This window comes from Phlebotomus papatasi, chromosome 1 (assembly GCF_024763615.1).
Source record: "Phlebotomus papatasi isolate M1 chromosome 1, Ppap_2.1, whole genome shotgun sequence".
Taxonomy (NCBI): Eukaryota; Metazoa; Arthropoda; class Insecta; order Diptera; family Psychodidae; genus Phlebotomus; species Phlebotomus papatasi.
In genome coordinates, this window is record NC_077222.1 from 110,002,160 (window position 1) to 110,016,343 (window position 14,184).

General features: G+C 35.4%; 1 protein-coding gene across 1 annotated transcript in view; it reads right to left on the bottom strand.

Annotated features, from left to right (window-relative positions):
* Positions 1-258: 258 nt before the first annotated feature.
* LOC129799237 (transforming growth factor-beta-induced protein ig-h3) overlaps positions 259-14,184 on the bottom strand; it is a 31,784-nt gene continuing 17,858 nt past the window's right edge. Inside the window, exons 5-8 of the mRNA XM_055842953.1 lie at positions 13,048-13,315; positions 8,371-8,875; positions 3,861-4,784; positions 259-699 (exon numbers count right to left, since the gene is read on the bottom strand). Of these exons, the coding sequence (XP_055698928.1) occupies positions 470-699; positions 3,861-4,784; positions 8,371-8,875; positions 13,048-13,315 (1,927 nt within the window). The 3' untranslated portion in view covers positions 259-469. The remainder of the gene's footprint in view (positions 700-3,860; positions 4,785-8,370; positions 8,876-13,047; positions 13,316-14,184) is intronic.

Consider the following 14,184-nt stretch of genomic DNA (forward strand, 5'->3'; position numbering starts at 1 on the left):
CGCTGAGAAGTTGATAAGGATTGATAAGTTGATTTCGCTCTGCTATGAGAGATCACACTGAGAATCCCCTTGATTGAAGCTAAGGTCACAGGTCAAGCACATCTGATAAACGACTGTTTGTTTTGAGCCGATAAAAAAGCCAAAGTAATTCTCTCAATTAGCTTGATTGAGAGATATTAATAGGCTACCCGAATGCCTCTATCAGAAGACAGCGACACCAAGAAAGATGCAAAAGAAGAAAAAAAAAGCATCCTGAAATCTCTTTTACTCCATTATTTATTTGCCATCCACTTAGTAGATCAAATAAACATAATTTTGCGTGCTTAAACGTTATGAGAATGAGCCAAGGGGTGGCTGCTGTTTATAATTTAGAGAGAGAGGGGGCTCACTAGAGGATGTGCCACAGCTGAGGAGAGCAGGGAAGTGTCCTCTGGGTGGGAAAAGGGGTGCCTGGAGGACGATGCTGGTCTCACCAGAAGAATGACGAAACCGGAGTCCTCTGGCGCTCCTTGGGGATGATCACATCGTTAATCTCGTGCAAGACGCCGTTCTTGGCCACGACATCACATTTGGTTATTCCGGCATTGGCCACAACAGGTCGCCGGCCGCGGTCGATGCGCAACGGACGGCCGCTCAGGGATTCAATCGTGCGCACAAATGGCCAGTCCGATGGGACAATTCCGGCACAGCAAAGCACATCTGTTGGACAGAAAAAAATGCAAATTCCCTTTGAGAACAAGTCGAAATTAAAAGTGATACTCCTCAAAATCATTTGCATTGGCTGATCTGGCTCTATTTTGAACCTCTTCAGCGACAGGAAATTCTCTGCAACGCTCTAGATCTCGCGATTGAGAAGAATAAGTGAATATTTTAACTGAATTGTCTATCTAAATAAATGCAAATTGCCTTGGGGAATGAATTGAATTTAATCAAATTAAAAATTACATGATCATCTTGAGCTAGATAAATTTTTAAAGTGGGTTTAGATTAGTTTGTGCTTGAGATAAAATTTTAAGGGCAATCAATTGAAGTTTAAGTAGTTTTAAATTTTAATTTTGTTATAATTCCTTATCAATTTGCTGTTAATTAAGCGAATTTGGAAAGGTAATTTAATGTTTTCCAACTTTCCAGAATATTGCAAGTTCGTGTGATCACCGCTAGTGGCGCTGAGCACCCAATCTAGCAGCCAATTTCAAACCAAAATCGTGATAATTACTTTGATGAACAATTATCCCATTCTTCTTCAGAAATTCAATTATTTCAATGTGAAAACCATATGCTAATCAATTGGGATTCCTCAAAGAAATTCAATGATCCCCAATAGAAACATTAGCGCAGTATTTATTTTGGTTTTAGCATCTTCTAAGTAAAATTCTCTGTTTATCGCAAACAAATAGCTTTTGAGGTGAACTACCATGATCTTGGACATGCTAATTAGAGAAAGAATTTTCTCTATTAGTAATCCCTGCACGTTTTGTATTATTGCTTCCCGCGTTTGTGACAATAATTCCATTTTACGATGCGAAATTGATCAATTTGCATTCTCCTCTGTCATCAATAAAATAGCTTACGAATTCTCATTCAATTGACCCTCTCATTGAGCATTTGGTTAGCTGAAAGAATCTACGACTGAAGCTTTGGAAGCTACGTTTGAAGTCCTAGGAAATTCTATAGAATTCCTATGGACACTCCGCATAATCCATAGAAAACTCCCACGATGTTTCCATGGAAAGTTTGAGAAGTTTCGTATGGCAAATTTGAATGAGATCATATAGAAAAATTAATTAATTAATACTTTAATTAATTAATTACTTAATTAATGAATTAATTAATTTTTACAATCAGTTTAAGAAAAGAAAAAGAAAAGCAAGAAAGGACGAAAGAAAAAAAAGAGAAAAGCAGCAAGGCCACACAAGAAGGAAAGCTGAGTCCCCAGAAAATGCATTTTAATCGCCTCAGGCGAAACTTTAGCTTTTATGATTTCTAATTAACAGGGAATTAGATCTTTTAAACAGGATTTCAATAAGACATCCTATGGAATTTTTATGGAAAATTCAAATAATCTATCGGAAGCATCGGAAGTGTCCTATAATGCATCCATGGAAAGTTTGAGGAGTTTAGTAATGAAGTTTGAATGACTATTTTTTCAAGAGATCTTATAGAAAATTTTTTGATGTAGAGAACATTTCTGTAAGAAATCCTATGGAACTTCCATGGAAAATTCGCGTAGTCCAAAGAAAGTTCCCACGATTACTCCATGGAAAATTTGAGGTATTTTATATGAAAATCTTTCAAGAGATCTTGTAGAAAAACTCACAGGAAACTTAAACTACCATGGAGAATTTCCGTTAGAAGTCTGATGGAATTCCTGTGGACAATTTGAAGAAAATTTCCATTAGATCTCCGTGGAGAGTTTGAGGATTTTTTATTCAAATTCTCAACGTAATCCTTTAGCATATTTGGAGGATTCTTTGGAGTCAAATTCTCTTAAGAGAAAGAATTTCTGTACGAAATCTTATGGAATTCCTACAGAAATTTCGCACATTCCATAAGAAATATCCCACAATATTCCCATAGACAGTTTGAGGATTTTTACACTGAAGTTTGAAAGACAATTTTTTACGAGACTCTATAGAAAAAGTCACAGAAAATGGTTTCTTCTACAGATTCCGTTAGAAATCTGATGGAATTCTTATGGACAATTCCCAAGGTTCAAGGAAAATTTCCACGATGTCTCCATGGAAAGTTTGAGAAAAAAATCTGAGAGAAATATTCAGGAGAAATTATAGTTTTCCCATAGAGTATTTTCGTAAGAAATCCTACAGATTCTTATGGAAAATTCGCATATTCCATAGGATATGTCCCACAATACTCCCATGGACAATTTGATAAGTTTTGCATTGAAGTTTAGAAGACTATTTTTCATGAGATTTTATAGAAAAATTCAGAAGAAATCGAACCTTCCACAGACCATTTCCGTTAGAAATCTGATGGAATACCTATGGACAATTCGCAAGATTCGAAGAATATTCCCACGACATTTCCGTGGAAAGTTTGAGGAGTTTTGTATTAAGATTTCAAACAAGATCCTTCAGCATTTTGAGGATATTTTAGAATCCAATTGCCTTCACAGACAGGATTTCTCTAAGAATTCTTATGGAATTCCTACGGAAAATTCGCACATTCCATAGAAATTGCTCTACAATTTTCCCACGGAAAGTCTGAAGAGTTTTGTATAGAAGTCTGAAAGACTAATCTCATAGAAAAATTCAAATGAAATGGGTTCCTCTACAGACCATTTCCGTTAGAAATCTGATGGAATTCTCATGGACAATTCCCAAGGTTCAAGGAAAATTTCCACGATGTTTCCATGGAAAGTTTAAAAACTTTTGTATTGAGTATTGTATTGACCTTCACTTAAAATTTCTTCTTTCACTAAGCATTTCCGTAAAAAATCCCGCGGAATTTCCATGGACAATTCGTATAGTCTATGTGGAAAATGTCTGACATTCTTCCATAAAAAATTTTAGGAGTTTCATATGATGATTTTCCGGAAAATAATATACAAATATTCAAATGAAATTTGTTCATCCATAGAACATTTTCGCAAGAAATCCCATGGATTTTCCATGGAAAATGTAGGTAGTCCAAAGAAAATTCCCAAGAGGTTTCCATGGAAACTTTCCTGTGATTTGTATAGCAATTTCCAAGGAGATCCTGTAATGAAATGTTCGTAGGAAATTTGCCCTCCCATAGAGCTTTCCGTAAGAAATCCGTTGGAATTTCCATAGGAAATGTCCGTAGGAAGTTTGGGGGACAGGAATTTTCACTGAAAATTTGTTCTTTAAGTGAATTCTTACCTGAGAGCATGTGATTCTTCACAATCATCTCAGCCTGCTCGGGATTCTTCAGTTTCTCCTCGTACCATTCCCTCTGCTCCCTGAAGACGTCATTTGTAGGCACCATGAGCGTGTAGTCCTTCTCTGTGTCCTCCAGTAGGCTCGTCATATTGGCCGCTTTGACGAAGTCCAGCCACATGCTGTACCTCTCGGTGATATTAAGGTGATCCAGGAGGGTCCTCATGGGCGGTTCCAGAACCTTGTCCACTTGATGCAAAACAGATCCGCAGCTCTCGTCGTCAAAGTGGATCAGTCTGGCGCAGTTGACTGTAGCTCTGTTCATGACGTCCGAGAACACAGGATGAGTAGCGTAGAGATTGACCCTAAGGCTCTCTCCGGATTTGGTCTGGAGCATGTCGTAAGTGAGATCACAAGTTTTGGTCAGAGGAGCCACAATGTGGTAGTTCAGGAAGTTCATAAATTCCTCATTGTTCTGCAGCAAAGATGGTTTCTCCTCCAGAACATTGACCCATTCATTCCTGGCCAGAGCCTTATCCGTTGGCACAAAGAAGGTCACATTGGACATCATCTCGAACTCTTCCTCGCGTCCTGAAGCTTCCAGGAGACGCTTGAAGGTCGTGAGATTCTGCGAAGCGAGCATGGAAGTGATGGGCATTCCTGACTCAGTCGGGATCACAGTGTCGATCACTTGGATCACTCCATTTGTTGCCATGATGTCTGCTTCGGTGATCTTGGCCATTCCGTTGACTGTGATGTCCTTGGAGGCTGTCAGGTCAGCAATTTCCGTTGCCTCTTCTGGCTTCTCAGCATCAACGCGCTCAAAGGTCATTTTCTGGTCCAGAAGATTGTACGTGTTGGTCATGACAGTGTTGAGGACGGCACAGGAGCAGAATGTCAGGTCCAGAATGTGATTCTTGAGAATATCTAAAAAAAAAAAAATAGACAATTGCGTGAAGTTAACAATTTCTAAGTTAAAATAACAAATGTTTGTTGAGGAAATTAAACCAAAGTACAGTAGACTCTCTCTCAATCGGGCATTTGGGGCAAAATGTCATCCGGTTTATCGATAGATTTTGGCGTCAAAGCCTTTGTAAATTCCACAAAAAGCGCTCAATTATAAAGATTATAAAGAATCACGATAAAATAGGAAGAACTACAGCGAATTTGAGCAAATTAGCTTTATAATAAAACGTGAAAATTGTCAACAAAATTTTTCGACCGATTGAAAAAGAGCCAATTGAGCGAGAGTCTACTGTAATTTACTAAAAAGCTGACCAACTGTTTTGGAAAGATGGACAACTCGCCTTAAAACTTGATAAAATTTGTGTGCAAAGTGCAGGGAGCTCGCACAAAGGACCACTACCAGTGTGAGTCGTAAGTGCTTTGTCGAGAGAATTTCGCGGTTCCGGAAGTCTGGGAGTAGATTGGGATGTTTCAAACTTTCATAAGGCGAAGACAAATAAAACAGTAAATATTCATTCAGGTTAAAAAATAATTTAAAAAAAAGCGTCCGTTTCCGTTTTCCAAATTGCTCTAAATTGTATGCAAAAACTTTAAAGGCGATTATCTCCTAAACTATAAGAAATAGACCCTTATATACTCTGAATAAAAAGTTATGTCAAATTAACAAGAAAAGTTCGTTAAAAATATATTCCTCCAAAATATAGTAAGGTGGGATAACTGGATCGTTTTCCGAAGACTGCTACTCAAAAGCTTGTTTTTGGACTGATGAAATTCTTTTTTACTTTTTCTAAATCCATAGAATTATACACTGTTTCATTCAGAAACATAATATAAAAAAAATTATCAAAAATATTAAATAAAATTTATAAAATAATGATAATACTGAAATAAGTCAGCATGCACTAACTGGGTCGCCTTTTCGCTAATTCACTTTTAATTAAACCTTTGGATTTAAACTATTTTTTTCACAAGGAAAAAACAATAAAGTTTTCAATCAAGCAGCTATCATTAGCGAAAATATCACTTCTAGAAAATTTTTAGTGAAGAACCCAGTTGACACAAGATTGAAATGAGTCGATTACACTCACTTATTTAATGGATAAAAATATTATTTTTGCTTTTTTTCAAAGTTGAATAGTTATATTATGTTACTGTTGTTACTATATTACGGAAATAAAAATAAAAATATTATTTTAAGTGAATTAGTCATAAACGATCCATATAGCGAAGCGCCCGGATTAGCACACTTGACTTTCAACTTTCAACTTTCGAGTTGAAGCTATGAGTGTATTACATACAAGTGAAATTATTTTAAGCTTAAGTTGTGCGGGATTTGTACATACAGTAAACTCTCGCTAATTCGGCTCTTTTAAGATCGGGCTACTTTTTAATTCGGGCAGGGGTTACATTTGAAAAAAGTTTGTTGTCGTTTTTAAATTTTGATTATGATTATCAAATGAATCAAATGGTTGGAAATGTCACATCAAGATGAAGAATAAATACAATACAATACAAATATGCTCAAATTTGGCATGGTTTGTCTTAGTTTTGATGTGATTTTGCATTATTGAGGGATTTTCATGCAATTCATGATGTAAATGAGTGTGTAAACTCAATATCTATATGCACATGAATAAAAAATCGTTGCATTTCAAAAAGTTTGTTGCCCGAATTTCTGTCTAATTCGGCTGACATTTCGGTCCTATATGCCCGAATTTGAGAGAGTCTACTGCATTCTGAGAAATTTATAAATTAAAATTTGTGAATATGAATTGATTTTCACTTTATTTGGAGTAAAATTAACTAAATAATGAAACTGAAGTATAGGAAATATATAAATATAGTAATCTAGTAGTGTATTTATCATGAAAACGTTGACGTTCCCATTTGGAGTAGTGAAAAGTTTCAATTTAGAACATGTTTTGAATTAGCTTAATTTACCCTAAAAGATTCAAAAATGCTTAATTTTCCTCTTTTTACGTTTTACATTTTTTTACATTTTTAAATATTTTTTACATGTAAAATGTGAAAATATTTTTTACTATGTAAAGGCACAACCATGGCAGTCACCTTTGACCGTTCCCTCTTCTAGATCTAAATTTAAATATTTATTCAACTGTTACCTTTCTATTTTATAAACCCAACAAAATGAACAATTTTGGCAATTTAAGGGTTTACAAATGTTTTGTAAATACAGCAAATAATTTTTTTCACTGTACTTTTTTGACCGTTTTCCCTTGAAATAGCAATTATGCACTAAGAAAAAAGCTAAAAAGTTAAAACAACTCTATAGCGGAGTTGAATCGTTGATTTAACTCTACGAATATCAATGTAATTGTTATTCTTTTTCGTTGTAAATTTTAGTAAAAAGAGTTGAAACAACTCTTCGTGCGAGTTGAAGTAATTCGTCGGATATCGATGTAATTATTACTCTTTTCCGATGTAAAATTTCATCTCGACTGAAGTATATGCTTAAGTGTTTTCGTTTTAAGAATATACTTCAGTCAAGAAGATTTTCGTGTGACAAAGCTCATATGGAACATCAACTAGAAATATGCCTAACAATGTTTCATGAAGACATATGCGTGCATCATACGTGATATTTCGCTTGGAATATGGGGAACTTGAGATCAAGAAAATATTAAAAAAGAAATTGATAAAATAAAAAAAAAACATAAAATTTCAAAATCTATAAATTTTATGATTTGAAAGAGCTATTTTAACTCCAAAAAAGATTTTTTTTTTAACTCTTGGAACGAGTTATTTTAACTCTTAAAACGAGTTATTTTCAGTCTTAAAAAGAGTTATTTACACTCTTTTGTCATGTAAATTTTAGAAAAAAAGTTAAAACAACTCTTCTGAATATTACAATAGAAGTAAAATCAACTTTAAAATATAGTTAATAGAAAATCACAACGAAAAAGAGTCAATTCAACATCGATTCGAGTAAGTTTTACTCGAATATTTTTCTGAGTGTGGAAGAAATTGTCATTACTTTCTCAGCAATTTCTACCTTACCCAATTTTTATGAAGCACTAAATTGTAACTTTCTTTACCCTAAAAACCGTAAGAAACTCATTTAACCATCCCATCATAATCTATGTCCAGGCACGAGTTATCAAGCAATTATTATGTTAAAAGTATAACAGTAAAGTAATTAAAATGATTAAATCTCTATTCTGCAAATGATTTGTTAGACACGATGTTGTACTTATTCGAAGTACACGGAAAGTACACTATCTTCCAGTGATAAAATCAGTCGTTAAAATTAGAAGAGCAACTGCGTGAAGAGTTTTTAGCAATAAAATTGTGGTTTTTTTTATGTAATTTCAAAGATTTCAACGGTATAAAAGAAGATATTAAATAACAATAATTCAGCGATGTCGTGACAAAATTTACGACTTCTGCAGAATTGGAAAATAAAGGCAAATATTGAATGTTCAGTGCATCTTCTTTTTGGCGGGGGAATGGGGGGAGCAGTAGCCGGTATTTCTGTGTCGCGTGACACGAATGCGTAATAAATAGAGACCATAGAGGCTTCACTTACTTGTAGCACAGCCATTTCCGTCTTTGATGGTGCGTCTGAGGTGGGGCTCCAGCTTCTCGAAGGCAGCATCTGTGGGCGCGAAGAGGGTAAAGGATTTACCTTCTTGGCTCAGGAACTTGTCCAATTTGGTTTTCTGGAGCACAGTCCTCAGGATTGTCATGTCACTGCGACTCTCCACCAATTCCATGATGCTCTGCGTGACTGGAGGCAGAACCTTCTCAACCACGTGAACAATCCCATTGGTGGCCACTTTGTTGACCTTCAGGAGGGGAGCACAATTGGCTGTGTAGCGGAAGTCATGGCTGTCGAAGGTTGGAGGACGTGGGAAGATGTTCATGCGAATGGTGGAGTTCTCAAAGGACGTGGTCAGGAGTTGTTCATTCTGAACATCCTCAATCCTCACGAATCCATCGACAATGTGAGCCAGAGCAAGTTCCCTCGTTGTAATCCCCGAAACATCCTTTGTAGCCCTCCGACTCCTCGACAGAGGAAGAACCACGAGATTCTGCAAATTCAATTAATTTCTCCATTGACCTTTGACTCGAGAATTCTTTATCTTGATTATCATCTTCAGAATATTCATCAAATTGTCTCCAAAGCAAATTCAAAAAGATTTTTGCATCTCATTTTTGGGCATTTACATAAAATTTTTGGATGTGAATTGTGAATTGTTCAAAAATCCACCCCCTCTATATGCAAATTTTTAAAAACGAATCTTGTAAATCGGAATAATCTGCATAAAACAAACAATTTCAGGGATTGATGAGAGAAGATTTAAAAATAAATAAATAAAAATCACATTCATCGCATATTCAGCACAGAGAATGCTTCATAAAGACGTCAGCGGGTGATAATAAAAATATTAAAATCTCACTTTCAGCATTCATAAATATTGTGATTAATGAGCATTGACTCATAAAATGATGCATATTCTTAGGGGAAAAATGGTGAATGCAAAGAAATGCTTTATGATTTAATTATCAGAACAATTGACAAGATGGATAAGGTAAACAAATAAAGAAAAAACCTCCTGGAAGCTTAAACAAATTTCATGATCGATGAAGCTTAAGCTTAACCCACAAACAAGTTCGTAAAAGTTTGTATTTTTTCACAAATATTGTTCGTAACGTGATCACATGACGAGCAGTTTTTGTTTTTTTACAAACATTTGTTCGTAAATATTCGTAACATTATGTCACTTGTTCGTAAAGTTTTGTAAGACAAACAAGATTGTACGAACAAATGTTTGTAAAAGTACAAAACTTGCTTGTCAAGTCACCATGTTAGGAACAATTTTTAAGAAAAAGCACTAACATTTACGAAATTTTTAGTACTCTGACAAATAAAGTTTTGTTAAACGAACAAATGGACTTTGTTGAAATATTGTCAAAAGGATGTTATTTACCAATTTGACAAAACTTTTTCTCGCATTTTATATGGGAAAACACACTTTCGACAAACTTTTGACAAGATCCAGTTAGCCGCTGATTTGACAAAATAAATTTATCTGAGTTACATGATTTACAAATATTTTGTAAGTTCCCGGAGGAATTTTACAAACAGTTACAAAAAATCTCACGAAATTGTGTGTAAACCAGGAATTTTCGCACATAACAAAAACTCGTAGTTTAACTTATTTTAAACCAGCATAACTGTGTTATCACACTTGCACATTAAAATTTTAATATGATTCACATTAACTGTCGCTGGTGAGAGTCCAAATGTGTAATTTGTGTGTTTGAATCATTTTATATTCAAAATTTGATCTATTTGTTGATAAAAAGGTAGACTTGGCCCACAAAATTTGATATAAATTGATTTATAGCAATAATACGAAAAATTAATGCGATTTTCTCTTTAATTTTTTAATGTGAAAAATATTTATGCTTTAGGTGAATTTAAACTTATTTTTGCAGGCCAAGTCCACTTCTTTAACAATAAATAGAAAAACCCCAAATATTAAGTGACTCAAAGACACAAATAACATATTTGGACGCTCACAAGCGACAATTAATGTGAATCACATTAAAATTTTAATGTGCAAGTGTGATAACGCCGAAAGAATCGTTGAGTAAGGTCGTACCCTGCCTCACCAGAGAACCCTCTTCCTTAATGTTAACTTATAAAATAGAAGTTCGTGAAATTTGGGATGAGGATCTTGGAAACTGTGACTCTTGTCCGGCAATTCCCTTTAGCACAAAAGACTTGTAATCCATCCTACTTTAATTCTGCACGAGGAATGTAAAATCATTAAGTAAGGCTTTACTGATCCTGATCTGGAATAATTTTTGCCCTACATTAGAGTAAAAATGGAACTTCTGGAAAATTATGATGACGATTCTCATGGTTTCTGACTATTGACCGTCAATTTTCAAATACAACAAAATGCTCGTAATTTATCCTACTATTAGCCTGCACATGAATTATTGAATACGGTTTTCCTGTTCCATGTCAGGAAGCAGTGTGGAAAATGGTAACACGTTTTGAACAAGGAGTTCTCGAGTTCTCGGTTGCCCAAAAAATATATGAGTTCCCAGAAAAAATAGATGAGTTTCCTGGTTTCCCTTAAAAATATATGGGATCTCCTGGTTCCCAGTGAGTTCTCTGAAAACTGTATGGGTTCCACGGATTCCCTGAAAACTGTATGGGATCCCCGGGTTTCCGTGAGTTCTCTTAAAAACGTATGAGTTTCCAGCGTCCCTTGAAAACTGTATGAGTTCCTCGGGTTCCTTGAAAAATATAAGGGACCTCCAGGTGCCCACGTTCCCAGTGAGTTCGCTGAAAACTGGGTTCCCCCGGATTTCCTGAAAAACTTATAGGACCACCGGGTACCCCTTGAGTTCCCTGAAAAATGTATAAGTTCCCAAGGTCCCATAAAAACATAGGTATTTTTTCCCCAGGTTCCCTGAAAAATATATGAGATCTCTGGGTTCCCAATGATTCTCTGAAAAATGTATGAGTTTCCAGGGTCCTTTGAAAACTGTATGGGTTCCTCGGGTTCCTTTAAAATATATGAGATCTCCGGGTTTCCGGTGAGTTGCCTGAAAATATATGGGTTTCCTCGGGTTCTTTGAAAAATGTGTGGAATCTCCCGGTACTCTGTGAGTTCCCTGAAAAAGGTATAAGTTCCCAAGGTCCCATGAAAAGGGTATGGCTTCCTTTGGATTCCCTGAAAAATGTATGGGGTCCGCGGGTTCCCCGTGAGTTCCCCGAAAAATGTATGAGTTCCCAGAGTCCTTTAAAAACTGTATTAGTTCCCGGGATACCTTGAAAAATGTATAGGTCCCCCGGATTCCCTGAGAAATGTATGGGATTTCCGGATACCCCTTGAGTTCCCTGAAAAATGTATGAATTCCCAGGGTCCCTTGAAAAATGTCTAGATTCCCCGGGTTCCCTAAAAAATATATGGGATCTCCGGGTTCCCAGTGAGTTCCCTGAAAACTGTATGAGTTCCCAGGGTCCCTTGAAAATGTATAGGTTCCTCGGGTTCCTTGAAAAATATATGGGATCTCCGGGTTCCCCGTGAGTTCCTTTAAAAATGTAAGGAATCCCTGAGAAATGTATACGTTCTCCGCTTTCCCTGAAAAAATATATGCGGGTTCTACGTAATTTCCTTGAAAAAAATGTATGGGTTTTCCGATCCCGAGTGCCACAGGTTTCCCGTGGGTTCTCTAGTGAGATAGACTCGAGTTCCCCGAAATGAATTACACCTTGAGTTTGGCAGTTTGAGCGCGATCGAAGGACATGAGATTTTATTCAGATTACTGTAGGTTCAAAGGAACACCTCTTCGCCAGGAAACCCTTATTGACACTTTTATCAAAATCTTGAAATTTATTTCAAGTAGAGTAAATATCCTAATTCAAAACCATTTCCAGACGCTCGATCGATGAAAAATTCGATGGTGAAAATTTTTCTTTTAATTTTTCTGAGAAATTAACAAATTAAAATTTGTGAATATGAGTGGATTTTCGCTTTATTTGGAGCAAAATTAACCAAATAATGAAACTGTGGTATAAAAAATATATAAATATAATAATTTAGTACTGTATTTATTATGAAAAAAATTACGTTTCCATTTGGAGTAGCGAAAAATTTCCATTTGGAGCAGGATTTGAATTAACTTAATTTACCCTATCTAATAAAATGTAAATAATATGACGTTTTTTCCTTAGTCTTGTTAGTTAGTTCTTAAGATCTTATTTAGTTTCTTAGCCTTCTTAGTCTTCATCCTAAGTGAGATTATTATTAAGGATCTCACTAAATTTTCTCTATCAGGAAGACCATCAAGTGAAACGGCTCCCCAAAGTATGGTTTTTAAGGTTTTTAATAACTAATCAATGCTGAACTAATAATAAAAAATTTATGACAAGTTAATTGGAAAACAAAAAATGAATTAAAAAAAAACAATGCGCTTCTAATGAAATCAATCAGAACCTCATCTATCATTTTTCCCTGAAGTTAATTATTTTTTTATTGCAATCTTTCTTAAGGAAATATAAAACTGTTTTAAAGTGATAATGGGAAACATTTTCTCTCTTAATTCCTTTGTAAAATATTCAGCAAAAAATGTGCAAATTATAGCTCTTCAACTCAGACACTTCGATCTGCATGCCAAGTAGACAAGTTCAAGAGATCATTAACAGTTTAGCAATAAAAACAGGAAAAAAGGTACTCACCGACTCAAACATCTTCTCGGAGAAATCTGTGAATGCGGAATCAAGGGGGACAAACATTGTGATATTTTCGGTGATTCTCTCGCTGAGTCCATTGTTCTTGACACTCTTCATGAATTCCTTGGCTCCCAGACTCTCTGCCGTCTCCTCAATGGACTGAAGATCGACCTTTTTGCAGGTGGTACCGCGTCCTCCGTCCCTGGCTCGTTCGTATCCATGGCAGCACTTGTGAGTAACGGTCACCGTGTACTTCTGGCCATTGCGATTGGAACTGCCACAAAATCATATATAAGAAGTGTTTGACGCTGCCTGACTTTAATCATAAATCGCATATTTTGCAAGAAGATGCTACTGAACTTACTGTTTAAACTTCGTAAAAAAATAAATTTTAGACCACGCCCATTTCAGGAATTTAGCTTTGTTTGAGGATATAATAGATTATCCACTTATTCATTCGTTTTCAATCGCTTATTTAATCAGTGACGCGGAATTAGGATTAAGACATCTCCGACGTTTTTTCCCAATACCTTCCATGGCTTTTTTGGAGTATATTTAATCTCAGAGCTCCACCCCTTAACAATTAAGCCAGCTTTTTTCAAAATTTCCTAGATCTTTGGCTTGAACATTTAAAATTAAGTGTCAATGTTATCACGAAGTGCTCTAAAGAATTTTTTTTTAATTTTAAAATTATTGTAACCTCCAAAAGTACTGCATAAAAATAAGGTCCGCCCTGTTACAATACTTGACAAACTTAAGAAAGAAAAAAGAGCAGGAAAACAAATTAGAAAATAATATGACATTAAATAAAGGAATTATTCAGTTACAGAATATTTCACTAAAATTACATGCATATAGTGCTATCGTAAGAATGTTAGTATTGCAAAAAAAAAACTGTGCCACGCCTTTCAGAAGCCCCGCCTATTTGTTTACACAATCTCCACAAAGGATCCTCAAATTTTATCCATTGTTTTGTAAAATTACTACACGCAGAGAAATTATGCTCTAGATTCAATCGCAAAATGGGATAATTTTGGGATTGAAAAGGCTCCAATACCATTTTGCGATTGAATTCAATCCCATTTTGTGATTGAATTTTAGAGCATATTGTGATTGATTTTATCCCATTTTTGCGATAGATTT